Raw genomic sequence first — 18,783 nt, forward strand, 5'->3', positions numbered from 1 at the left:
TTAGCTTTTTTTATTGTTCAAATACAGAATAGGAAATATTATATACACGTCTGTGCTGTAACAACTTGAAGACTTGCTCTTTTAGGGGGAAGAGCTAGCACAGGCAGACTATCACTTGCTCTGTGTGTTTGTATTGGTATCAAACATATCAAACACATGCGCAGCTCTCCATTAGCTTGACTAATCTTTCATAACTAGTGGCTTGGTGCTAAGGGACGCCATTATGTTTGGCCCAGCTCTGATGTGCTGTACTAACAGCCATGACCAGCAGCTCATTCTCGAGGATGAGTGAGATTAGCCCACAACACAGCCATTTTTCAAAGCTGTTAAAAAGCGTACAGCTTAGCAAGACAGAACATGTCTGAGCCAGAGACAGACACCAATGAAACTTGAGCTGAGAGTGCGTGCTAGAGAGAAGTGCCATTGAAAAGATGTTCTCCATGCCATGTAAAACACCAGAGAGGACATAGCAATCCAGGGCATGTTGGATTTGGCAAGTTCTCGTCAGACTTTGGGTTCCTGAGCTCTGATTAAGAAGAGGTCTTTGTCATTTCGAGGTAAACTACCGTTACTGGCATTAAAAACAGGCCTGTTTTGCTTCACTAAAAGTTCACTGCAATTTTAGCAGTTGTTTTTGCTTTAGAGCCAGGGTTAGGGTTAGGGTTACTAAATTTGATTTCTGAAAAGAAACAGAAGACAAGGAGCTGTACACTGTGCTACACAAAGCTAAATGATTATATAGCATACCAGTGAGTCCTATTGAGGAGGCAGGGGTAGAGGGCACTCCAGAGCTGTGCATGCTCACACCTGGAGATCAGAACAATTAATCAAGTCACTAGACAGACACAACTACATCAGAAGTTTAATATCTGTATACAGGGGAAATTAATATATCCTGAGATCCTGATAATTCCTTCCCTGTGTCACTTTTTTTTAAATCAGTCATTAATGTTAATGCATTATGCAGATTTTCTTGCACATATTTTTATATTTAATATATTACTGCATTCTAAATCTTAGACAACTGATTTAATTTGCTTTTTTTTATTTTAATAAAATGTTTAATTTGATTCTGTTTGGGTAAGTTAAATATTATTTGTCCATATTATTAGTAAATATTATTCAACAATTTTAAAAAAATTACTTTTTTTTTTTTAGTTCAGGTCAGTATAATATATTAAAGAGTTCCATTTTAAATAAATATTGTTCTTTTGAACTTTATATTCATCAAAGATACATGCTGCTGAAAATTCAGCTCTGAATCCCAGGAATAAATGACATTTTAAAATATATTAAAAAAATAGAAATCAGTTATTTTAAATTAAAATAATATTTCACAATATCAATGTTTTCACTGTATTTTTGTTCAAACAAATACAGCCTCGGTGAGCATAAGAGATTTATTTAAAAAACATTTTAACCCAATTTTTTCTAATTTTTCAAGACACCTTCACAGTTATACCAAGTGTTGAAGTCTGATGTCTTATATTGCCATTTTAAATCAATAATTATTTCATTATGGTTAAAGATAACACAAAACAAATGTTTTCATTTTACATAATGTAATTTCAAATACATTTCCACTAGGAATTGACTGAATCATGGTGTTACATTCCAAAATGAAGAGATTGAAAAGTAAAAGATTTTTGCATGTCACTGGAAAATGGAAAAAAATATCTGAAAAAATATTTGAGTTATAGTATGTGCACAAAAAAAAAACAAGGAACATGCATGAAGAAAATATACAGAAAATCTATTTCACCCAAAAACAATTCCTTAGCGTGCTAAAATCACTGTAACATACCAGTTTGTATAATATCAACCATAAACCAATAAAACCAGCATCAGCCAAACACTCACAGTCGGTTTTAAAATCTATAAACGCTCGTATTATTCTATGACATACAGAAATGCAATGATGCATGTACAGGACTGTAAATTCAGACTGTAATCTCTTTATGGCATCTCTCTACATGCGGAGGAAGATGTTGAGAGGATTTGGGCTGCTGCTTTCTCTGATCTGACAGCGGCTGATGGGATGAAATGGAGGGGGAAAATGAAAAGATCAGCGAGGGAACAGAGGGAGAGAGCTGTTAGAAAGATAAAACGAAAGAGGCAGACAGTGGCTGACTCTAGAGAGAGGCACAGACAGATTCTGCCCACTACACTGACAGACTATCAAAAGAGAGAGACTACAAAGCAAGGAAGTTAGAGACGGCAAAAGAACATTCAAAAGCAGAAAGACATGTTCCTTGAGGAAGATGAGCCATTTTCCAGACAGGTTTGAGTAGAGATAAGAAACAGCCGGTTGTGTCTCGTTGTCCTCACCTATGGCATACGCCTGTCCCGTGTCCTCACAGGAGGAAGAGTCGGACTCTTTCTTCAAGCTTTTGGGGCTCCAGCGGGGACTATCATTGACCTTGGCACTGAACACACTGATGATGCAGGGAATAAAGAAAATGATCATGAAAACCAGTGCAGAGGCAATTACTTCCAGCGGCCGAGCAGAATAAATGCCAAATGCAGAGTGTAAAAACAGTGTAAAGCAAATACAATAACTCTGAAACTTTAAAAGTACTCTAGAAATTTCTAAGAGTTTTAACTTGCATCTTTAATGCATGTGCCTTAGTCAGAATAGTGAGTCAGAGTTGGAATTAAAAGCGAACATACAATTTTTTTTTTGGTTGTGTAAATGTATTTTATTCTGAAGCAATATTTTCAATATTTGCCTTTTAAATTGATTTCCAAGGCATTTTTTTTTATTAAAGGGCATTTTATTTAATGAATTTTAATGCTATTTAAGGACCATGCTTTCGGATGCTCTGCGGAAACCCTGCATACAAGACAAACTCCAGGTGAGAGATGAGATGAGAATGTAAATACTACAAGACTACCGGTGAATAAGACAAGAATGCAACAGTCATGTCCTTTGCAAATATACGATTGCATGCATCTCTCACCCTTCCTGCTGTCTGGCGACGGTGATGGAGTCTGTGTCGGAGCTTGCACGTTGGTGTGTTGATGCAAGCACTTGTGATCGTGCCATGCCGCTCTGTGATTGGCTACTGAAAGGCACCATCCTGTGCTCTGGTGACTCGGGCAGCTGACCCAGGTTATGATGGGAACGACTCATCATCCTGGGGTTGGAGCTGCTGCTGAACCCCGGATAGGGCGGCTCGGATGGAACAGATATCCGACTCAAACTCTTGCTGAGGGACATCTCAGAGTAGGACATCCTCTTGTAGAGTTCGGGGTCTGTGCTGGGGGACAGACTAACTGCGCCCATCCCGTCAGAGTACTGCAGACTGCTCAGAGGAGAGTTCTCTGCAGGGAAAAAAGACATGCAGAGTACAGTTAAAAATATACCAGAATATATGTTTCTGAATAAAATTATTAATAAGATAAACTTGATATGGCACATAAAAATAAAGAAATCAAGCATCTTCGATTTCTTGCCTTTCTTGCCAACAAATATACAACTTGAATCTATATTCACAATATTTATGGTGTTTTCTTGTTATTTTTTCCTTCAAAAACATAAAAAAAAGAACTAGTGTTTGATTTCTTCATCACCATTTTGCTTGCTCATTTTTGTTTTCTTCTCACCAAGCTCTTGCAGTTCTTGGTTGTTCTGTCTGGCTTTCATGTGCAGGTGGAATTTGTACTGGGCCGAGCACAGGTTCAGCAGATACTGGCAGGTCTTCTGACTGTCTGTCTGAAACAGATGTTTGATCCCATCTGATGTGTTCTGCAAGCAAATCTTCTTTTTCTACCATACAGAAACACAGAAAGACATAAGGGGTGTTACTAACTTCTTTGGCTTTTCTCTGGGGAACTCCAGCCCAGCCGTGTCATTTCCACTAAATGTAAACATGCACGTTTAAACATTTTACCGTGAAAGAGATCTTCTTGGTATCCCTCCAGGGAAACCTTAGCACAGGGGTTCGATTTCCATTCAAGACCTCGAAGATGAGGACACCCTTCGAGTAAAGGCCCAGCATGATGCCGGTCAGGGATCTCTTCTCTGGAAGCACACGATGGAAGTGAACTCCATATTCCGGCAGTCTCTGGCACACCTTTACATAACAGAGAAATGACGAGACAGATCTAATCACATGCAGACTACAACAACCGCTATTAGGAAAGGAAACTGAATCAAAATATTTAAGGTCTGTTGATTCACAATTATTGACTGCACTTATCGCGTCAAAAAAAATCATATGTGTGAATGCCAACAACCCAGTTCCAAATATAACTTTTGGTCTTGCGACTGCTCAAATTCAAAAAGCTGTAGACAAGAGTATCTGAGAGAAAACAGATAGCAGCTATGCCATGTTTATTCAAGCCGAGTACGGAAGTTTGGCCAGTCGGGAAGCTCTGCCTTGAATCACACTGCAGAACTGATTCGTTTCGTTTGGTTCCTGACCTTGAGGAACTCAAGCTCGGCCTCCTGCTCCGAAGCGTTGTAGTATGAGCTGTGGAGTTTGGGTAGCTCTTCTTTAATGGTGGTCTGATCGATCTTATCCAGAACCGAAGCAGGGAGATAGTGTTCCGTCCGGAAATATGTCTTTCCATGGAGCTGATGGAACACAAAGAAAAAATGATGGTCATGATTTATATATATCTATATCTAAAAAAAGATATATCTATATCTATCTATCTATCTATCTATATATATATATATAGAGAGAGAGAGATAGAGAGAGAGAGAGAGAGAGAGAGATGCATTTTAGATGCAATGCATTTTCAGTGGTTAAAATAAAATAAAATATGAATCTATTTTTCTGATTGTGGTCTGTACCTCAGTCTGATAGTCCCCAAACTCTGCCTGTAGTGCCAGAGATGCCAAGATCATGGCATTTTCCAGGTCACAGCATACCCGCTCCTCTAGTATATCCTTCCGCAGCTGCAAGTAGTACTGGTGTTTGGTCATCGTGTGTCTATATAAAACAATGTTAATTAATTAATTCGGGTATATATATATATATATATATATATATATATAAAATCGTTCAAATGTATGGCGTCCGAAAGATTTTTTATTTTTATGAATATAACACTTATTCAGCAAGGAGACATTAAATTGATCAAATGTGACAGTAAAAAATGTAAATGGTTACATTATTACACATTTTCATATAAATGCCTTTCTTTTTAACTTTCTATTAATCAATGGATGCTGGACAAATGCATGAATGGTTTTAATTGTAATAATATTTCATTGTATTACTGTTTTACTAGACACACTTTTTGTGCATGAAATACACTTGAATACAAAACAGTAAACCAAACCTAACACTGAACACTAGAACATGTTTGGGCATGTATGATCAAACACTGCAAACAAAGTCTAAAATGAAAGAAGTGAGAAAATCTACCGACCACTTGAACTATTTCAAACCAATCCCTTAAAAACCTATTTGTGTCACTGCAGCAAAATCGAGACCCACTGTGAACTGGATTATATTTTCTTTTTGGTGGCCTAACAGGAGGAACGTTACCACATTAAGTTCTGGCGTTGCAACAATAACAACAGGCTTTCTAGCTACATTTCTGATAGTAAAGATTGCAATGATTTAATGCATTATTTTGCAATAAATAAAAAAGCTACTGACTCACGAGAAAGATACTATATTTTTGGACTCTGATTATGTTGTCAGGTGGAACCTAAGCTCTTACTGTATCAGATTGATATCATCCTGAAAGAACTTGATACGCAGAAACAGATTAAAATTGACATCCATCTTCTTTTTCCTCGGGTCATCCTTCCAACCATCAGGTGCCACCTTTGAAAGTTTGGCATCAGGTTCAACGAAGTAGAACTCGTCATCTAAAAAAAAAAGGAAACCGAAAGAAAGATAAACAAACAGATTATGCTAAAAGAGTTCAATGGAGCATAATAAGTAAAGCAGCCTTTGGCTTGGGAGGCATGAGTCAGAGGACTTAATGAACCATCTGTGGACACAAACCAGGCGTGTCCACTAGAGCCGTAACTAAAGAAATGACACACAAGCAGCGCGTCAGGAAGAGAACAACAGAGATATTTATTCTGTCATATTTACACACTTCATAATCAAATAACTCTCGTTTACCTGAACAGGTACCCATAACATAAGCTGCAATAAAACGCACTGTTGACATTTAAAATAAATTCTTCCTAAATACAATTCAAAAGAGTAAATTAAAACCAAAGAGCAATGAGATATAATAAATTCAGTGTGGTGCTTTCATTGTGACAGAAAGTTATACAAAATACTAATCGGGCAGAAAGCAGGGAACAGATTTTAACATGGTTCCAATTTGCATTAAATCAGTTTAAAAGGAGATGTTTATGCACCTTTAAGGTAGGCGAGACTGAACAGATGGTGCTCCACCAGTCCAATGTGAGCTACGACCATGTCCAAAACGTCCTTACAGACCGCCTTTACATCACAACACAGTTCCAACTTCTGCCCATTCAGTAAGACAAACCCCACCTTCCTCTGACTCTCCTCCACCTTCCCACGCTTGTTCTGTCGAAACACATGCAAAAACAATTAATGCACACATATGCACAAAAACGTTGCAGTATGAAGCAAAGCAGATTAGCTGTCTTACCATTATGGATGAAGGAACGGTTAAAACCACAGTTGGGTCGCTGCTCATCCTCACAAACTCTGGGCCAAACAAACTCTACAACAAAAACAAATACATTTTTAAAACGTAACAATTCAAAGTGATTCTGATTTCTCATTCAGAAAAGCTATATATCATTTACAATTTAACATCTTAATTCAAACTGAATAATTTTATGCTTGTATAATTTACAATAACTTGCATAAACTTTGTCTTTTTATTTATTCAGCTTTGAATCATTCACTCTTAAACTTGTAAAAGTAAATATGAATTCAACTGAGCATGGATAACTTAATGCCAGTTGTAATGTGAATAATGCAAAGCTAAAATGAATTCAATGTGAATTCAGAAGAACAGGATTGTTATTTTATTCACAATGTAACATGCATTAAGTGAAATAAATCGGAATGCTTTTTTAGCACATTCAATCTCAATTCAGTTTTGGACTACGTTATCCTTTGTCATTAACACTAACTTACATAAACTGAATTCAATGTAAATTCAGTTGACCTTGATTTCTTTTTCTTTACCTCAATCATGCTAAAATCTACATAAATTAGCATACAGTTACAGTGTGAATTTCCAGTGTGAAGCTAGATGATCTGGATTTTATTATTTTTGGATTATTCATAATATAATATGCATAAAGTGAATTCAATTTGAATTCAGTTAAATCGGATTACTTTATTTTTTGCTATTAAAACTGTAATTTGTATAATTAGAATTTAATCTGAAACCAGCTGCACTGTATTACTTTAGATTTGCGTGGATGGAGGCCTGCTTCCAAAGGACTGCTGTGAAGGGGCTCCGCAAGGTCCAGTATGGAGGCACGGGGGTCTTCGCCAGGATAGACGGAGGCTCTAGACAGCCGGGCCTGGAGCCTGTGTAACTCTTCCTGACGCTGGATCAGAAGTTCTGTGCCCAACAGCTCATCCTGACATGCCTCAAAAAGTCTGCACACAAGGCAAAACCAGGATGGTGTTTATAAGTTAGTAATTCAGTGCATTTTCACTGCTTATATCACCTTTGATTTCAGCTTAGAAATCAATTATTTTTGTTTAAAAACATTTTTCACACTTCAAAATTCAGATCATATGTTGGAAAGGTGAAAATGAATCCCTTAACAGCCCTTTGCCTTGGGCATCCTCATGGAATCAATTACTGAACTCTGGCCCAAAACCTGCTCTACACCACAGCGGCACCTGGAAACCATCGTCATGAACGCATCACTGCCAACATCTACTGCACGGTAGAGCAGGGGAAGTTGTGGCTTAGTGGTTAGAGAGTTTGACTCCTAACCCTAAGGTTGTGGGTTCGAGTCTCGGGCCGGTAATACCATGACTGAAGTGCCCTTGAGCAAGGCATCGAACCCCCAACTGCTCCTCGGGCACCACAGCTTAAATGGCTGCCCATTGCTCCGGGTGTGTGTTCACGGTGTGCGTGTGTTCACTGCTGTGTGTGTACACTTTGGATGGGTTAAATACAGAGCACAAATTCTGAGTATGGGTCACCATACTTGGCTGTATGTCACGTCACTTTCACCTGGTTCACCTGGTTTACCAGCAGTGGGAGGAGTAGAATCACTGACTCAATGACAAACATATTAGATGGGAGTATTTACAGGATTTACAATGACTTTTGAGAGTTTGTCAGGGAAAATAAGAATGAAATGCAACAAAAGCTGCTGGGAGATCACTAGAAAAACTGTTAATAGGCAGAGAACGAGGGAAAACAGTGGGATATCAAAGTGCAAAGTATCTAACATAAACTGGCCTTACAATAACGACAATAATGATGACAATTTAAATGCTCATTTTTACATTTATAAGCAGCACTCTTTTTCTGTAATCTGAATAACACACAGACAGACCTTAAAATGTATTTTAGCTAGGACAGCCTGTAAGCACAATGATTTTCATATTAAGATGCTAATATTTATTTAACTCCAACAGAAACCTGTTGACATTTAACTGACATGTGAAGCATTATTTGGCTAATTGAAGACCCTTTATATTGTGAGAACAACTTAAAATGTGTTCAGAATGATGACATTTCTAACAATATTTGTGAATATGTTTTGGCTTTAATATATGTTATGACATATCACTGTCATCTACGGTTGTTATATAAAGCTAATTATAAATCGTACACACTATCCCAAACCTTACTTCTAAAAGCAGGGGAAAAAAATATTTACACAACTTTTATCTTTGAGGATGTCCCCATAGGTTTTGTGCTGTACATATCATTTCTGGGGACAATTTTGTCCCTTAAGTACACACACACATTTACCACACACACACTTACACAGAGATACAGAGACAGAGAGAGCTGTAGTTCTTGTAACCAGAACTAAACTCAGCAGGGGCACTGTCTTCATTAGGGCGACATATCATGCATCCATGAAAGGGAGGGATTTTCTCTGATAGCTTTTTGCATGAGCTCATTTCAGTATGGCCGTATCTCTGGCAAGAGTTTTATAATGGACACTCACTGAAGAAGCGTGTTTTTATAGGAGTTTGCATTGGTCAGGGGTATTTCTATACACATGGGCATGAACACTCACTCTGACAGAGGAACTGTTCACTGGTGATGTCAAGCAGCTTTCAGATCACCATATTCAACAAAGTCAGAATTTTTTAACTTGTGTTTTGCTCCGTTTAATAATTCTGAATAGATACGATATCTACATAGTGCTCTGTTGTCATCTCTGTGTGGTCCTGTTTGGTACTACAGCTTGACTTGTAGTTGTTTATGTATAGAAAATGCTCTAAACAAAATTTACATTTATTTTTCCCCTTACAGTTTTTGCTGTTGCACTATATAAATAATTTTGTTATATATATATATATATATATCTTGAAAAAAGCTTGCAGAAAATATAGTTTTGTGGGAATCATCCTCAATCTTGAATCTTGAAAAATGTTTCAAGTCTTAATACTTTTCCTCTTTTTTTATACTGGAACAAATAAAATTTGGATGTATGCTAAAATTGTTAGATGTGGCGCCCGACCTAGAAAAATTTCCACCAGCCGCCACCGGAAGGGTTTAAATTATCATTAAGTTGGGCTGAGGTCCACAACCACAAAAAAGGGGCTTTGCTCCCCTCTTAAAGGGGTTAGTACAGACAGGACGTGCATGAACAACTGAACAACACAAAATTAGGAAACACTGAGGAAGAGAGAATACCTGTGTCTCTGTGCACTGTTGAGTGAAACGGCATCATGCTCTGCCAGGCCGACCTGAGAGCTGTAGCGCCTCAAATCTTCCGGCTTCTTAGCTGTTTGAGTACAGAAGTAAGTTGTGAATTGAAGGTACGTACAATACAGTAATATGCAATTCAAAACATTGTTTATGTCCCCTACATGAACCGGATGGTCATCAATGAGTGAATTTAAATGACATCCATCCACATTCATCTAAAGTGTTGAAATGGTCATGGCATTATGAGAGGCGATGACTCACACTGCATTCATAAATGCTGTTACAGTTTTATGTCTCAGATTAACTTCAATATATATATATATATATATATATATATATATATATATATATATATATATATATATATATATATATTTTATATATATATTTTATATATATATATATATATATATATATATTTTTATTATTTTTTTTATTTTATTTTTTTGCGGTAGGATTGTTATTATTTTTATTATTATTATTTGGAAAGTATGTATTCACTGGACCTAGAAATAAGTTATGCACCTGTTGTGTTAAAAAAGATCAAAACACAGAGACTGATGAGGTCATTAGTACAACCTTGTCTGTAGTCGGGGTCTGATGATGTCACTGAGGGGCTTTCGCTGGAGGAGCTGTAGTCGCTGTGGTATCTTCTGTGAGTATGCGGTGGATCTGAAAATGTAGATTCAAAAAACAAAACAACATTCATAAAATTCGAATTCTTTTAAATTCAACTTAGTAAGAATTCAGCATAGCACATTCAAATACTTGAGTACATGTCCATCGAACAAAGTGTATGTCCCCCAAGACCTAATAAATGACAAAACTGATCCTCATATTCTCAGATATGGTCTGTTACAGAAATGCGCTGAGGGAGTCACTGAATAGCTTCCAAATATTCCTGTAGTATTTAATCATGTACGCTTTTGGTACGAACACGCATACCAATCATGTTCTTTTCTGCGTCATGTTTTATGATCTTGAATGAAGCTATGTGACGTCGAAGGCCTTCGGGACAAATAAAATAACATCAGCAAATCACACCTGACTTTATCAAATTAACATGGGTGGCTATTTTGGTTTAGAAGTGAGATTGTCCAACTGAGTGGCAAACACCGAAAGCTGTACAGTAAAGTACAGTGAGACTACAGTGGTACTATTAATACTTCACTTTAGATCCCTAAAAAACACTGAAGAATTGCATTTCATCAAGTCGGAGTGCTCCGTTTTCAAACAAGAAACTTCACAATTGAAGACCCAAGACCTCAAACCTGATAAATAAATGTTAACAAAGCAGTGGATTAACAAGTGAAACAACTGAGGAACCTGTTTTAAACTGATACAAATAAGATTATCAACATAAGGTTAATATTGTTCAATAAATTTCATATAACTTAATTATATATTTTTATTCAAAAGCTCAACTTTTATTTGTATTAAAGTGTGTGTGTGTGTGTGTGTGTGTGTGTAATACCAATATTAATGCAAATATTAAATTATCAAACTACACATACATGCATATGAAAAATATTATTAGAAAGTGCACAATTTAACACAATTCCTTTATTTTAATTAAAATAAAATAAAATAAAATTAAGCTACAGTAATAAAAAGTATACAAAAATATTAAATTAAGTGTGTGTATTTATATATATATATATATATATATATATATATATATATATATATATATATATATATTAGTCTGTTTGACCAAGATCAGGTAGGAAAATCTGAATCACTGACTCAGCCTTACTTAGTGATGTAATGCATCATGCATGTACACACATACACTATCTAACCTACAACTGAAGCATGGCAGCATCCCCCGTGTGTGATGCGTTACCTCTATGCACTATTTGACAAGTCTGTCAGAACCAGAAAATCAAGTCCATGCACTTAAAATGACTCAATGCTACATATTTAGCATTGACAGAATTCCTGAGAGATTTCTCAAGCCAGGAGTTTCGGAAAGCCAGAAAGTCAAGATACACAAGAACAATGAAGCTTTCATCTCATGCTCGACTGACTGCTCTCCTCAGTAAACAATTAGTTCAACCTCGAGTGAAACTTCTAAACAATGACAATTATGTAAAGCAATGCAACCACTCGTCTTTCTTTGAAACCATCATGAAATGTTGAAAGATGCATAAACAGTTAAATAAATGAAACCACATGATCATGGAGGAAATATAGACAAATAAACAGCATTCTTAACCTGGATCATCACTGTTTGCTCGTGAGGCTTAAAGTGCATTGTTTTAAGAGGTAAGGATTCGCTAAATATTTTGAATATAAATGAGTCAGTCATTTTTTTTTTTTTTTTTGAGACCTGAAGTGCATGATTTTGTCTTTGCAAGAGGTAACGATCCACAAAATAAAAGAGAGAAATCAACAAGTCACAATGTCCAGATTTGCCATTCATTTTAAAAATAACAAAAATAAAATAAAAATGAATGATTATATTATATGTTTATATATATATATATATATATATATATATATATATATATATATATATATATATATATATATATATATATACATATATATTAGTAGAAATAACAATAAAATACATGTATTTTGTTTTTAGATATTTTTATTATGCATTCACTTATTTATAGGGGAAATATTATTAGTAATTTCCATTATTCTCTACATTATATTGTAATATAGTCTTTTTTTAACAGTACAACATATATTAATTATTATGCATTCACTTATTTATAGGGGAAATATTATTAGTAATTTCCATTATTCTCTACATTATATTGTAATATAGTATTTTTTTTTTTTACAGTACAACATATATTAATATTATGCATACTTATAATTAATGCATTATATTGCAAAAAGAAACAAAATGCTATAAAATGCTGAAATCAATTCAAAATGATTTACTGAAATGATAATTACGTCTTTTTATGATATAATAAAACTTGGCCATGTTCTTTTGTCAGATTTACTCTGGACCTGGCAGCCCTTGGAAGGGATGTTAAAAACCACTGTACTAACACAAACTAAGACATACACTAAACAAAACCCAAAACAGACACACATACACATTCTACTTTGACTACAATGGAAAACGCTGCCCACACAGTGCAGTTATCAGAGGCTGGTGGGTTGTGAAGTGAGTCACTCGCACACAAACAGCCAGCGTATCATCAGAGCGGCCCATGACAACATCCACGGCACTGGAGGTATGACAGCACGTCTGCTAAAAGCCCCTGAATCCCCTCGAGTGTGCGCTTCTATCAGCTCATAATTTATTTTGCAATTCTTTTTGTAGAGTGAAAATCTGTGAAATGGACAGAGAAAAGAGGAGGAGTGCATTAGGGAGCAGGACAGCAGGTTCTGCCACAGGCTGCACGCATCACGTCATGTCATACAAATCAATTTTCTGCCGTGTTTCATACCACTTTGCAGATGTGAGTCATCATTTTAGAGAAAATACCTCAACCACAAGCTGAACAATAGTAATGAACAAGATCTGCCAAATCAATGTCATCATTTTTCTGATGCCTCGACACAAAGCTCCATGCATTTTTACTTGCTCCTGTCTCATTAATGGACGATATTTATGGGTCATTTTTAACTGGAATGCCTCATTTATGAAAAATTCTGCGTAAATTGTTAGTAAAATGAGTCATTCAAATGTGACAACATAACACAAGAATGGTAAAATAAAATAAAATATTGCTGCCATGCACATTGACAGGACAAACATCTGTAAACGAAGGGCAGAACAGATGGTCTCCCAGTGGATGCTGGATCTCAACTGTTGGGTCAGTGATGACCTCAGATCTTGTAAGTCAGCCACCAGACCAGAAGCTCAGAGGATCACTACGTACAGGTAGACAGGTCACAAACATCAACGCCACAGCAGCATCTTCTGCCAAATCGCTTTTCAGGCAGGAATAAACACCCACATTCTTCATCAACATTTCCAGTATTATTTTCTTCAACAGTCTCCTCTGATCTTGAAGTTCTAGAGAACCAGCGCAGTTTGAGCTCTTACACCACTGAAAGCCATACATGCATGAATTTCATTTTTTTTCCGTACTATAGAAGTCAATGGCTACCAGCAACTGTTTGGTTATCAGCCTAAGAAAAGAAAGAAACCAATCAAACACGCCCAAACAGAAGAAACCAACTCATAAAAAGATAACTAACACAACAGAAGACATTTTGAAGAATGTTGGTAACCAGACAGTTGATGGATACAATTGACTTCCATAGTTTATATATATATGTATATATATATGTATATATATATATATATATATATATATATATATATATGTATATATATATATATATATATATATATATATATAATATATATACTATGAAAGTCAATGGCTACCAGCAACTGTTTGGTTACCAACACTCTTCAAAATATCTTCTTTTGTGTTCAACAGAAGAAAGGTGAATGATGAAGCCGGGGCGCAACGCTGCTCGTGCGACTCGTGACACAGGCTCAGTGTTTGTTGTTTGTTTTGTTTGTTTTTATACCAAGTGTTTTTTTTTTTTAGTTTTGCTTATTTATTTATACGAGATGGCTAACTTCTGGGTTATTCTGGGCCTCCTGGTGTTTATTTCTCAACCAATATTGGCCATGTGGACAATGCCAACAATGCAGACGGGAGCATCAACAGTGAAAAACCTGGTTTACTCACGTGGACCGCTGCTGGATTTGCGCCCGCTTGCTGTTTTGCCGTCTATGGATTCAACACTTTTTAAAAATGTCCCGAAATGTCTCTTGATTGGCATCAGTTGGAAAAAACTCAACATTAAAGTGAAACGAAGGAAAAGGGGTTCGAGAGGAGGAATACTCAAAAGGCTACGGAGAAGAGGTAGTAGATTGCCCTTACCTGCTATCATATTATCAAATGTTAGATCCCTGAGAAATAAAACTGATGAACTCTCTGCGTTGATCAAATATGATGGGGATTATCGTCACACAAGCCTTTTCTGTTTTACTGAGACTTGGCTCTCCCAAGAAACAGCGGATTTTTACCTTGATGGATTTACTTTGATTCGGTTTGATCGAGATATCTTTAAAACTCAGAAAGCTGTTGGTGGGGGCCTGTGTATGGCTGTGAATAGCAGATGGGCTACAAATTTTACGCTGAGGGAAACCGTCTGCTCAAAACATTATGAAATCATGGTGGTTTCCTTCCGACCTCATTATCTTCCTCGAGAATTCACTCAATTAACAGTGATACTGGTGTACGTCCCGGGTCCTGATTTTATATTAGCTGCTGAATGCATTGCAGATATTTTTAATAATATTGTAAACAGAGTTGGAGATCAGCCGGTGTTTTTGCTCGGAGATTTCAATCGATGTGACATTGCTACACACTTGCCGCACCTGGAGCAATATGTCACTTGTGTTACTAGGCTGGAAAAAACATTGGACTTGTGCTATGGAAATATACCAAGTGCTTACATCTCCAAGGCACGTCCGCCTCTTGGTCGTTCCGATCATAATGCTGTTCTGCTTCTACCTCGATATAAGCAAAAATTAAAAACTGAGAAAGTGCAAACTAGGTCTGTCCAGGTATGGGACTTTGAATCCACTGAAAAACTAAGAGGATGTTTTGAAGTAACAGATTGGGATGTATTTGTTAAGGATTGTGGAAATGATGTAGATATGCTTAATGCTTCCATATCTGGGTATGTAGATTTCTGTGTTGACAGTGTCATTCCTGTAAAAAATGTGAGGTGTTACCCTAACAATAAGCCTTGGGTTACAAAGGATCTGAAACATTTTTTAAATCTTAAAAAAATAGCTTTTTTAAATGGCGATAGATATGGTTTTAAGAAATTACAGAAAGATCTGAAGCTAAAAATTAAGCAGGCCAAACAGCAATATAAACGCAAGGTAAAGGAAAAGTTTACAATGGGGAATGCACGGATGGCATGGCAGGGCCTAAATACTATGATGGGAAGAAAATCAGAAGCAACACAGCATCCAATGCCCTGATTCTGCCAGCTTTGCTACTGAACTGAATCAGTTTTATGCCCGTTTTAATGATGACTATTTAAATGAGCACTGGACTCCTATAGAGCACTCTGATTTTCTTCCCATAAGAATTGAGGAACAAAATGTGGGAAAGGTTTTAATGAAAGTCAAACCCCAAAAGGCATCAGGACCGGATGGAATAAAGGGCAAGGTACTGAGGGAATGTGCATCTCAGCTGAAGGGTGTGTTGACAACTTTTTTAGCTGTCTCTTGATTTTAATGTTGTACCACGGGCATGGAAGGAAAGCGCTAACATCCCGTTACCGAAAAAAGCTCATGCTAAGGCGCTTGAGGACTACAGACCAGTAGCTTTAACATCAGTGCTCTGCAAGTGCATGTAGAGAGTAGTTTGTCAGCAACTCTCCCAGGCAATGACCGATAAACTTGACCCTCTACAATTTGCTTATAGGGCTGGGCACGGAGTTGAAGATGCCACCCTTACTTTGCTGGATAGGGCAGTAAAGCATTTGGACATGGCAAACTCGTACATTAGGATTTTATTTATGGACTTCTCATATGCTTTTAATACAGTGAACATAAATACACTTTTGAGGCGTTTAGAGGAGCTTCATTTGCATCAGACCTTTATTTTATGGATTAACAATTTTTTACGGGACCGTCCCCAACACGTGATAGTAAATGGTAAAAAGTCAGAGAATGTAGTTTTAAAATCTGGTCTTCCACAGGGATGTGTTCTATCCCCGTTTCTTTTTTCTATCTATACAAATGAGATTACCGGTAATAATGAGAATTTGATGCTGATAAAATATGCAGATGATATGGCACTGGTGGGATGTATGAGAGATACCCAATCACTGGATATTTATTTTGATTTTGTCAACTATCATGGCCTGGATAAAGGAGAGTTTTCTCCAGCTTAATATTGACAAAACCAAAGAAATGTGCTCCGGGGTAATTAATGCACGCACATGTTTTAAACCCTTGATAATTAATGGAGAGGAAGTTGAGCAGGTGGGATCTTTTAAATATCTGGGTACAGAAATTGATTCCCAGTTTATTTTTGACAAACACTCAGAAAGTGTCTTTAAGAAAGCATATCAACGCCTAGGCTTATTGAGGAAACTGAGGAGCTTTAATGTGGAAAAAGATATTCTGATTGTGGTGTATAAATCCCTTATTGAATCTGTGCTTACTTTCAACATTGTATCCTGGTACAACTCTCTTTCTGTTAAATGCAAAAATAGACTTTTAAGGATTATAAACACAGCTGGTAAAATTATTGGTGAGAAACAAGTAACCCTGTCTGGTCTTTATATTGTGGCAGTAAAAAGGAAAGCATCTGCTATTGTGACAGACCCTACCCATCCTCTGCACAGCTCATTTTATTTACTTCCATCTGGTAGACGATTTAAAGTACCGTTGGCGAAAAAGGCCAAATATAAGAAGTCTTTTATCCCGACGGCTGTTGACATTTTAAATAGGAAATAGGGGAGGGGCTTATCTTAAATTGTGTGGTTGTCTGTTGTATTTGTATTGTTGTTAGCTGTGTATTGATAGTTGTATATTGTTTGTTGAGCCTTTTGTCTAAAGACAATTTTCTACCCCTGTGGGGATAGACAATAAAGCTTTTGAATTGAATTGAATTTTTTGGTAAACTGCCACTTTAATTTTGAACAGCATATCTATTTCTCTATTATTTGAATGAATAGATTATTTATAGAATGTTCAAATTGAAAGATTGCGTCATCTTACATAAACTCTACAGTTTAAAGTTTAAGCCATATTAAGTGTCTCTCACATTAACTGCTTTTTATGGCTCTTGATGTACAATTAAAAGGGTCTCTCAACAAATACATCCAAAATGACACACACACACACACACACACAGGAAAACTGTAGGTAAGTAGAACTCTCTAAATCTGATCTCAGGAGAAAGTTCAACTCCCCAGAGAGCTTTAGATATGCATGGTGTTGGATAGATAAGATCTGATCAGATCCTCTCTGTGAAACGACAAGTAGATAAGATCATGACAGGTCACAAAGCAGATGTCTTAACACAGAAGAAATGCTCAATACCAGGAAGAACGGTGGAATGAAGAAGTGGTGGAGTTTCACATGTGATCTGGGAAGTGTCTCCACATCTCAAGAGTTTCCTGAAGCTCTAGTTGAGCGTGGGAGAAGTCTTTGAAATGCTTTTAAATCCAAATGACCTTCGACCTGCAGGGTGAGAGATCTCCCATAAAGTGTAATCCACACAGATGGAACATGAAATAATCTCTTTCCTCTCTGTTATTATCAGGATATGCAGTGACAATCGCACTCTGCTCGAGAATCCTGATCAAAACATCCCGAGTAGTTCTGCTCACAAATGTCCCCTATAACACACAACAGAGCAGACCAAACACACGAGACCTGATATTACCTGACCGGCCGCAAGTAATGGATGGTTCCTCAAGTGAAAGGCACATGGGTCTTCAATTACTGTCTGTAGGGTCAGCAAACTCCAAAATGGCTTACGCACCTTGCCTTTTAAATATATGTGCGTTTATAGCAGAGTTCCCTGAATGAGATCACAAACAGCAGAGAAGTCGATATAGAAGTGCAAACCTGAATCAAATAAAATCACAAAAGAATACATTATGTGAAATGTATTATTCATGAAACTTATTGTTCTATAGATGAGTGAATCTAATTAAAACATGTCCGGGCAAACTACAAATAAAATAAAACCAGAATCAGATCATGTGTGAAATGTGAATGATGATCTTATTTGAATACATATTTGAGAGAAACAAAAAGTAGCAAACAAACTAATATCTAGATGACCAACAATTCAATGTGAAACTTGTTCAAATTCACAAGGCATGGTTTCCAAAGTAAAACATTTGACGGTTAAATTAAAACTGGTGCAAACTACAGAAATTATTATATAAATTAATATAATTATAAAGATGAAAAATTACAGTAATGAG

General features: G+C 36.6%; 1 protein-coding gene across 3 annotated transcripts in view; it reads right to left on the bottom strand.

Moving 5' to 3' along the window:
* Positions 1-18,783, bottom strand: part of LOC132130912 (tyrosine-protein phosphatase non-receptor type 13-like) — a 70,267-nt gene that overhangs the window by 21,607 nt on the left and 29,877 nt on the right. For all 3 annotated transcript variants that reach the window (XM_059542787.1, XM_059542786.1, XM_059542785.1), the window contains exons 8-20: positions 10,399-10,491; positions 9,805-9,895; positions 7,370-7,568; positions 6,598-6,672; positions 6,338-6,512; positions 5,680-5,830; positions 4,802-4,940; positions 4,427-4,579; positions 3,894-4,076; positions 3,607-3,769; positions 2,961-3,324; positions 2,329-2,435; positions 748-807 (exon numbers count right to left, since the gene is read on the bottom strand). In XM_059542787.1, coding sequence (XP_059398770.1) covers positions 748-807; positions 2,329-2,435; positions 2,961-3,324; positions 3,607-3,769; positions 3,894-4,076; positions 4,427-4,579; positions 4,802-4,940; positions 5,680-5,830; positions 6,338-6,512; positions 6,598-6,672; positions 7,370-7,568; positions 9,805-9,895; positions 10,399-10,491 — 1,953 coding nt within the window. The remainder of the gene's footprint in view (positions 1-747; positions 808-2,328; positions 2,436-2,960; positions 3,325-3,606; positions 3,770-3,893; positions 4,077-4,426; positions 4,580-4,801; positions 4,941-5,679; positions 5,831-6,337; positions 6,513-6,597; positions 6,673-7,369; positions 7,569-9,804; positions 9,896-10,398; positions 10,492-18,783) is intronic.

Source organism: Carassius carassius, chromosome 47 (genome assembly GCF_963082965.1).
Source record: "Carassius carassius chromosome 47, fCarCar2.1, whole genome shotgun sequence".
Lineage (NCBI taxonomy): Eukaryota > Metazoa > Chordata > Actinopteri > Cypriniformes > Cyprinidae > Carassius > Carassius carassius.